This window comes from Marmota flaviventris, chromosome 3, assembly GCF_047511675.1.
Source record: "Marmota flaviventris isolate mMarFla1 chromosome 3, mMarFla1.hap1, whole genome shotgun sequence".
In the NCBI taxonomy this organism is placed as follows: domain Eukaryota; kingdom Metazoa; phylum Chordata; class Mammalia; order Rodentia; family Sciuridae; genus Marmota; species Marmota flaviventris.
In genome coordinates this window covers 173,663,159-173,672,914 of record NC_092500.1, presented here as the reverse complement: position 1 = coordinate 173,672,914, position 9,756 = coordinate 173,663,159, and the positions used below count along the sequence as shown (strand labels likewise).

The 9,756-nt window shown below is 42.3% G+C and overlaps 1 protein-coding gene across 1 annotated transcript; it reads left to right on the top strand.

The window, feature by feature from the left end:
- The first annotated feature begins 1,466 nt into the window (after positions 1-1,466).
- LOC139705123 (beta-defensin 105-like) lies at positions 1,467-3,171 on the top strand. Its single transcript, XM_071609335.1, has 3 exons — positions 1,467-1,536; positions 1,832-1,873; positions 3,041-3,171. Exons 1-3 carry the CDS (start codon positions 1,467-1,469, stop codon positions 3,169-3,171), a joined length of 243 nt encoding a protein of 80 aa, XP_071465436.1.
- Positions 3,172-9,756: the final 6,585 nt, after the last annotated feature.

The window sequence follows — 9,756 nt, the reverse complement described above, 5'->3', positions numbered from 1 at the left end:
GACATTCTTTATTCCTCCCCTCGACTGCATACATCACAATTTTGCCCCATCGTGACAGGGGTCAACCATCATGTTATTTTCCTAAAACTGGACATTTACTCCAGTTTAAGAGCAGCTTGAATGTATGTGGCTTATTAAAAAATTAAAATGCAAGATCCCTTGTTCAAAAAATGAAGAAAAATATTATCTTAAATCTACCAAAATGGATATAGAAAAGGAGATACACACAATGGATTATTATTTAGCCAAAAGAAGAATGAAATCATATCATTTTTGAGAAATGGATGGAACTTGATATTATCATGTTAAATATAATAAGCCAGACTCAGAAAGATTGCATGTTTTCTCTCATGTGGGGAATCTAAAAAAATAAAATAAAATAAAGACAATATAAAAGAAGGGGCTATTAGGGAAGTGGAAACCCAGGGGAGGTGCCACGGAGGGTAAGAGAAGGTGGATATGATGGTCAAAGTGTATTGTATGTCCATATGGAAATGTCACAACCAAACTCATTATTTTACACAATTGACATATGCTAATATAATTTTTTTAAACTACCAAAATATAAAGCTTTTTACTTTTTCCGCAGTTCTTACAATATGACATAATATCATTTATTTGCTATTTGCTTTCTTGGACACAGAAATACCAGAGGCCATCCCAGACCTTGCAGAGGTTCTTTGTTGATTCTCTACATTGACCAAGGGCACACACACCCCATTACATTAAAATAGAAATGAGCCTTTTGTCCTCTCCAGGAAATCTTGAACCCCTATCCTATAGATCTCTCTTCAAAGACAGCGTGTAAAGTCCAGTGGCACTGTCCCATCAGACGTTTAAAGACAAATTTCTATAAATTTCAACACAGCAGCTTCAGAGCATTAAGTCCTAGTGGGTGGGCAGGGGACTATGTGACTTGGTCATATACCCATGAAGTTGGGACTGCTCCAGGTTATTAAAAACATCTAAATGGTGAAGTCCTTTGGCTCAACCCTTTATCTTCTATGCACACAAGTGCCAGCCCAGCTCCCAAAGATGAACTGCTACAAACCACAGAAGCAGACATAAAAATATCATCACATGTGCCCTTTATAGGTCAGGGAAGGTTCACTATGAATTAATGCACCTTAAAAAAGTGTTTAAAAAAAGTTAAGTAAAGGTGCAGCGATGAATATGAAAGTGATAGCAGTGGAACGGGACAGACTCTGGTGCTCCAATTCCTAGCCAGGCGTCCACTCCAAGACACTGGTCAGAACTTCAGACTCCCTCAGTGGAAGGCTGATGGGTGCCAGCATTTTTATCTATGCTGTCCAGCCTTGATCCTGGCAAATGGAGCATACAATTGTGCTTTCTTTGTTGATTCACTTCATTGACCAAGGGCACACCCCATTACATAAAATATAAATGAGCCTTTTGTACTCTCCAGGAAACCTTGAACCTCTGTTCTGAGGAGTCTCCCTTCAAAGATGGCTCCATGCAGGAAGATGTTTTATTTTGTCATTGCTTTGTTCTTTGTTTTGGCTCAGTTTCCATCAGGTAAATTAAAATGGATAGAATTTTGATGAGGCAGATCATAAAGCTTGATTATTCCTCTATGTCCCACCCTAAAATCATCTAAGAGCCAGGTGCACCTGGCGCCAGTTTGGTTTTTGTTTTTTGTAACTTGGTCTGACTGGTTACAGGAATTCTTGTCCTAAGAAATAAAATGCAGATTGCATCTTTGTCACCTGTAGACACTGATGTGCAGCCTCCAGGGTGGGAACCTGGTTTTATGTGATGTTACTTCCTGTGTTGATATTTGTTTCTATTATGTATTTTGTTTTAAATTTAGGGTGCCGAGCAGGTCTTGATTATTACAAGTCACTTCCTGGAGGTAGGTGAAATCCTTTGTGTATAGTTTCTCCTTTTCTCTTGGGAACTCTGGCTCTGGAGCTCTCTTTGCCTTGAGAAACCAAGGAAGCCATGTAGGAGTGGAAGAGAAGGGCCTGAATTCTGGTCCTCCAATTCTATCATTTCTTCCTCTTGTTCCCAGCACCACATTTGGATTTTTCCATTTCACAGAACCATATTTCTGTTTCTGGACTGTATTACTTTGGCCATGAGGATTTGGACCCAGGGACTTTTCCCATATGCTCGTGGAGCATGGGTTCAATCCCACATCAGCCAATTAGCAGTGCCTGAGATCAAGCTGCTTGTCTCTTACAGTCCAGATCTAACAAGGACTGTCACAAACACATGTTTCTGGTGAATGGAGGATGGAATAGATAGGACTGGTCAGTGAAAGCTGACCCTCACTCAGTAGAGCATTCAAAATGAGGATCCCAGACCTCTCCCTTGTCTTACACAGGAGGACAGCACATTGTGAGCAGAATTGAAGAGTATTCCTGGGAAACTGTGAGAAGAGTTTGGACGGCATTTCAGAGTGAGAGGTGTTGAGGGTGCTGCCCACTGAGTGCTGGCTGTCCGTGTGCCAGGCACTCTGTTGTGACAAGGATTGTGTTATTTAATCTCCACCCCAGAGGCAGGCATACCACCACCCAACATCCTCACATCACTCATTTCATTTAACCACTAAACAAATAAAAACTGCAGGCAGGTGTTTCTAGAATGCCTGCAGGACAGATGAGCCACTTATTGAGGATGCTCTGCCTTTATGAAGCTCCAAGAATCCAGCCTGAAACTCTGCATTCTGTTTTCAAAGACCCTTCCCAACCACAAGATACCTTCTCCATTTACACCTACAAAACTCTCAGTGTTTCAGGTGGGTGTTTTCTAGGTCTGTAACACTTTGCCTATTGCTTTCTTTTGATGAGAACAAGACTGGAAATATTTGGACAGGAGGGATTGTGGTTCCTCTTCCTTATAATCCTCCCCACTACAAACTACAGAGAACACGAGCTCTTTGAAGAATCTGGGAGAGGTCTTGGAGATACACCTTATGACCACACATCTGAACCCTCTCTCCTTTTGGTGGCTTTGACCTGTTCCCTGTTCCACAGATGGCCAGGAAAGCCTTCTCAGCCACTCTTTCTTGGCACAGGTGAATTTGCCGTTTGTGAGACCTGCAGGCTTGGTCGTGGCAAATGCAGGAAGATTTGCCTGGAGGGTGAGAAGATTTATGGAAACTGCAGATTGAACTTTTTCTGTTGCCGACCCAAGATCCTGAGATAGCAGACCAGGCTCTGGGCCTTGGAAACAGAACAGGATGGATGTTCAAGGAAGGTCAAGAGAACTATGAGGCCTAGTCAAGTCATATTGTGAGTGTTTCAAGATCATGCTCATTTCTTTCTCTCCTTGTTTTGGTTTCCTTGTCTAGGTTTAGTTTTCAGAAGATATTTTATAAAAAAAATCTAGACATGAGCCAGGCATAATGGTGCACGCCTGTAATCCCAGCAGCTCAGGAGGCTGAGGCAGGAGGATCACGCGTCCAAAGCCAGCCTCAGCAATGGCAAACCACTAAGCAACTCAGTGAGAACCCTCTCTAAATAAAATACAAATTAGGGCTGGGGATGTGGCTCAGTGATTGGGTGGCCCTGCATTTAATCCCCCACCCCACAGAAAAATCAAGACATGAATGAATAAGGAATAGCTACCTACTGAACCAGGCACTGGTATGTATCATGAATTATTTTTCTGTACTTTCTCACTGGAGTCAAGATTATGTTGAAGGATATTTTTCATTATGCTAATTTGTATTTAAAGAAATTGAGACCTAGGGGAGTTGTCATTCGCTCAGAGATATAGCAGGGAGTCAATAAATGATGTGGGCACAACAGTCAAGTCCTGCATGTCCAGCTACATGGACTAGTTTCCATAGAATTAATAGGTAAATGGAAGTAGATGCACATCTGTGAGTGAGTAATGAGTCTACATAATAAAATAAGTTACTTTTATCCAGTGCATTTTTTGGTATTATAATATGTGGTCTTCATTGATTCTAGTATTAAAGTGCATTTTTATAACAACTCCCATCTATTCAGTTAATGCCAGTGGCACAAATTTTCATTCTTACCTATGAAAGAAAGTGGTCAGAGATTGATTTGAAACATTTAGCACAGCATGTAAGGAAATGAGTGTGTAAAGTCTGTGTGATACAATTCATAGCTTCACTAAATAAAGATCACAATCATCAACCATGGCACTGGAGAGATTGCTCAGTTTTAACATGCGAGTCTGAACCAGTTTCCTGGAGTGTTTTTTGGCCTTTTGTCTTTTTCTGCTCAGGTCATTCCTTGTCGTCCCTGCTTTGCTCCGTGGCTTCGGCTCTGTCTTCTGTGAATTGCCCTCACCAGGCCTCCAGCTCTGGGGTTTCAGTGGACGTGGGCGTCAGTGGGGAGGTGGTCGTGGGGAGAGGCAGAACTCAGGGCACGTCGCCCCCACTCTCTCCTGCCCTCGGGCTCCTCCATCTCCCAGGGAAACTGCTTCTGCCCCCCAACCCCCAGCCAGGACTTGCTCCTGGGCTCCCATCTCCTCCTGGGTTCCTCCAGCCACAGGCAGTGGGGACTCCAGTTGTGGCTGTCCCCGGGTTGCCTCTGCACGCTCCGCTGTCCAGGCCTCGTCTTCAGCTGTGTGCGTCCCTCCTATGGAACTAACTGGGAGGGACTCTTCTCACGCCTGGGCATTGCCAGTTCATGGTCAGGTCTCTTACCTGGTGGAACTGGTCTTTAGAACACATCCGAAGTGCAGCTGTCCTGAGCCATCTGCACAGGAGTCACCTGCAGGACGGGACATGTGGAAGTGCCTTAAGACTCTGCAGCTCGGGAGCCACCAGGCTCACAATGCTCTCTGAGCCATCCCTGTACCCCCTGCGCATGCCCCCCTTGGGTCTCCACAGGAGGGACAGCTGATGGCCTACAGAGCACCGTGAGACTGGGGTACTTCCTACTCATTCCAAATACTGCTTTGCTTGATTTAAAACAAACAAACAAACAAAGAAAATTGAACATAGACTGCAACCTTTCAGAAGCTTTTCTTTTCAATACAGAAAGCCCTGTGTGTGTCAGAGTTATCCAGAGTGGGGGATGGTGGCTGTCTCCTGACATTACTTTCCAGTTATCCTATGCACACCTGGCGCTGGGAGGCCTACAGTCTCCCCCCTCTCTCTCTCTGACTCCATCCCTTTTTCAGCTCGAGGCTCCTCTTAGCTCTTTCCTAGGCTGCTCCCTCCTTCCCTGAGCGCCCAGTTCTTCCCAGAGAACAGTCTTGGCTCACAATAGTTAGTTGTTACTTGAAAATTCAGCTCTTTTTGGTGCCAAGAGGAAGGCGGTTGTTGGCTCAGATCAGCTTTGTTGCTTTGTTGGGACTGGGGGACCTCAGGAGTCTGTGATAGGGAAAGTCTTCTCAGGGGTGGACAGGTCAGCAGGAGATGGCCAGGGAGAAAAGATCTCCGTCATCTGCTTTTGCCTGAAGCACTTGAACCCTCCGCAGTCTCTGCCACTCTCCTAATGAGCATAACTTTGACCCTATTGATCTTTAAAATCACACTTGTGACCTTATTACACTATTGACACATTATTCCTTCTTGTTTCTTGGTTCTGCTTCAAAATTCCCTCACCTGAAGTGGAATGACAATGTTTTCAGAGCAAGGTTGATCAGTTTTGGCCGAAGTCTCAAATGATACAGAATAAAACGTAAATGTCGTGAATCCCCCCTGGCCCAGGTGATGCACTGGACCACACATGCAGGATTAGCAAAAAGGCTGATCCCATCCCAGATTCTGGATCACTCAGCCTGGCACTTACTTAAACCTGGAGGAAAGAAAACCCAGGAAACAAAACCTTGGAAATGTCCTGGCATGCTGAGATGCACCTAGGCTATGCCTCTCGGGGAGGAGGCTGAGGTCAACATCTCACACCAACCCTGTCCGATGGGCTTCAGGAAGACGCCTGGGAGAGTCTAATGTAGAACCCTGTGGAGCTCACGTCGGGCTCCCACATACAAACACCTGCAGGCAGAAAGCCCTGTCTGGAGTGGCCTGAGGGGAGGAAGGTGTGGCTGCAGTTCGGATCTGGGCAGCACAGCAAGTGGTGTGATCCCTGTGGCCATGTGAACCCCATTAAGTCACTGGTCTGAAACAGTCCCAGCCAGAGAAGAGCCAGAATGTGGCCTGTTGTGGCAAAAGAACCAGCAGAGAGAGGTTTTAGGATATAGCTCTGGGGAGAGAAGACTTGAGGGAAACTCATAGGAGGTCAAGTAAGCACACTAACCATTTAGGCAATCACACAATGCTAGGGGCTGCACAGGAACCTTGAAATGACATGTAAATTTGTCCAAAGTAGGTCCACTTAAAATACTACTGTAGTCATTTTGCTGTTAAATGAAACACCATAAACAAAACAGTTTGAAACAGCACTTATTATCTCACACTTTTGTAGGTCAGAGTCTCCACTGGGCACTGGTTTCCATGCTCAAGATTTCACAAGACTAAAACCAAAGTGTTACCAAGTGTTGACTAGGGGTGTGATCTCAGCAAGGGCAAGAGTTCTGTTCCTAACTCACACAGGCAAGAGCCACCTGACCAACTCTAGCAACTAGAGGCTTTGTAGAATCACCTGCTAGGGTTCTTTCCAAAAATGGCAGCTTTGCCCCTCAAGATCAGCAAGGAAATCTCCTATTTCAGAAATCTCCAATTTTCTCTTACAGCACCCATAAATGGAGTTAGAATACAATTTCAGTCTAGTATTAAAATTAAATTGGTATTAATACAATCTAAGTATCCATAGATTATGACATTAATCATAATCACCAAGGCAATAATTTATATAATAACTAAAATATATACCAAACAATGATAAGGGAATTAGAGTATCAAGTTGCATATCTACTTAAAACAAAACAAAACAAACAAACAAAAAATGAGGAGATAACCTGATCACCTTTAAAGAATAAATTGTAAAGTGGCAGACATAAATGCCACTTTATAAATGAAAATGGATTAATCACTCAATTAGAGATTGGCAAAATGAACTTTAAGTAACATTCAACTGTATATTGTCTACAAAAAATAATAAAACACTTTGGATTAAAAAAACAAAGAGCTTAAAGTTAAAAGAATCAAAAAGTCTGTGTCATATATAGTGTAAGCAAAAGAGAGCTACAGGGCCACACTAATTGTAAGCAAGGGCACATTTAAGATAAAATGCTCTTAGAGACAAAGAGTGCATGTATAATGATAAGTGAGTCAATAGATAATCAAGATGATAGAGCAATTATAAATGCATATGCACCTAACACCAAGCTACAAAATACTTGAAGGGAAACCTGAGAGAAGCAAAGGGTGAAATTGGTGAATTAGCAGTAATAGTAGGGGAAGCTTGGAGTGGAGCAAAACCACTCACCTCCTGGTCAGGAAGCAAAATTGAGGAAAAGGGGAAGGGACTGGGGCCTACATCCCCTTCAAAGGCATTACCCCAAGGACATAAGGGCACTGCACTGCCTCCCAGGTGTGCCCTTGGTGTGCCAGGCTTATATCACATGTACCTTCAGGGACACGTAACCCAACCTATCATGCATGTCTTTCACAGTGACCACCTTTCCCCACCAAGCGTGTCATCAAAGATGCCTTCTCAACAAACCCACCTTGGTGCACCAATCATATTTTTGTGATTGTTTGGGGATTATGTGGACAAGAAATTAGAAGTTGTCATGAATTTCCCTTTTATATTTGTGGCTCCAGGAATTCCATATTAGTTTATAATTGCCGGGACAAATTATTTATTGGCAGTATGTGAGGCCATTTTAGCAGCATCTGGTGCAATAGGCCTGGGGTTAGCAAGTGCTCATGTCCTACCTTTCTTGGAGGTTTCTGTCTTTCCTTGCAGTTGATGATGTTTTGCTGCCTGTGACCATGGATTTCTAAAGAATCTGAGAAATCTAATATTTTAAGGAAACTTCATATTGTCTTACAATTTATTATATATCTCAAAAAAACTAGAAGAGAGGAGTTTGAAGATTACCCCCCCAAAAGGAAATGCCAATTCCCTTGATGTGATTACTGCACACATGTATCAGATGGTCACATGCATCCCCAACACATGTGCAACTGGTATGTGTCAATTAAAAATAACAATTAAAATGAAACTGTATGTTGTAGCTGGCTCTGCATCTTGATGTGCATTTGCTTGGGGTGGGAAGAACTTCTTTCCATGTCTTTTCTTTTTTACAATCATATGGGAGGTACTGACCATCACATGACATCATGTAATAGAAGCCACATTTACAGTTTTCCAACCACACAGCCTAGCTGTCAACAGGAAAGATGGCTCATAAATAATAATACTAGTGATTCAAGTATGGATCTTTATAGAAAAAAGCATCATTTTGACTGATTTGCAGGAATTTTAAAAACTGCTGTATTGAACCATAAATAAAGGAGGTATAGTTTATTCACATAGCACTGCATTTGAAGACAAGCCTACAAGTTTCCTGTGGAGTCCATTTTCTGTTTTTAGCATTACTGCAAATGCCACACTCCATCACCACGCTGGGCTCTTCACCACGTCCAGGGGACTTTCTGGGAGGTGGTGGCACCTGTCTTCCTTGGAAGCACACTGGCAAACCCCTTTGCACAACTCCCACATACTTCTTTTTGAAATTAACTTCTTGTTGGAAAACCAGAAAAAACAAACACACAAACAGTAGGATTTTAAAAACCTAAATTCCAATCCTGGGTGTCATAAATACAGTTGTTTAGGTTGTGTAACCTCAGGCATGTTCTCAACTGAAAAAAAAAAAAAATTCGTATTTGCTTGGTTTTCTACTGCTCTTTTCTGTTTCATTCATCTTCACAGTAACCCTTCAACTGAAGGCAGCACTGTACTCATTTTATAATAGAAATTCAATCTCAAGAGGTCACATGATCTACCCACGATGTCACCTGGGGCAATCTATTAGGCTGAACTCCATTTCCACACTCTCCCTTGGATCCTGCTACAGACACAAGCCGCATTCCTGCCTTATTGCATTAAGGAGCAGCAGATCCCAGCTCCCTTTCAATGATCCCATTTTGGGCTTCCACTTGCTATGTTTCTTCTTTCAACTAGTCTGAAAGTTGGAAAGCATATATAGTTGATCACTGAATTTCCTTATCCTGGTTCTTTGATCTGTTTAAAATTTCTTGTACTTCTAAATTAAACCAAAAGAAAAGTTATTTCTATAAATATTTCCCAGGGCTGCTTGCCTCTCTGAAAACGTTGGCCCTAACAATTTCCATGTGTCAAGGCAGAGATTGCTCACATTTCATAGACATCATCAATCAATTACTTCTTTTGCCTTTAAAGACACCATTCCACACTTAGAACCAATTCAAAACAAAAGAAATCCTTGCCAATGCCTTTTCACAGTACAGTCCCCACATGTACTTTCAATGACTTTGTACTCAGTTGCCTGTCTGACTTCATCTCGGAAATGCTAGGATGCTACTCTCTTTCCCTAATAGGAAAATGACATAAAGAGTCAGGAAAACCCTTCTTCTTATTATCTTCGACAAGAACGAACTAATCGCTTAAATTAGAAGGCAAAACTTTAAATGTTAAATGTGAGATACAGGTCACATGACCAATTTAAAAGATTATGTCATATGCCTAAAATAACACAATATCTCTCATTTATAGTAAGTTGTAGATGTGCTGACATACTCGTAAGGAAACCAAATTACTTTAGGAGAAAAAGAGTAAATTCTTTGGCCAATCCTGAGAAGTCAATAGAGATCCATAAATAGTGTGTTCTCAAAGAGGGTAGCATTATACACTCAATAAT

Excerpts from the sequence above, each read along its gene's own strand:
- LOC139705123 (XM_071609335.1), top strand. The coding sequence starts at position 1,467 with ATGGCTCCATGCAGGAAGATGTTTTATTTTGTCATTGCTTTGTTCTTT. Across the intron at positions 1,537-1,831 it reads TTTGGCTCAGTTTCCATCAG|GGTGCCGAGCAGGTCTTGAT; the intron begins GTAAATTAAAAT and ends TTTTAAATTTAG. Across the intron at positions 1,874-3,040 it reads TTACAAGTCACTTCCTGGAG|GTGAATTTGCCGTTTGTGAG; the intron begins GTAGGTGAAATC and ends TTCTTGGCACAG.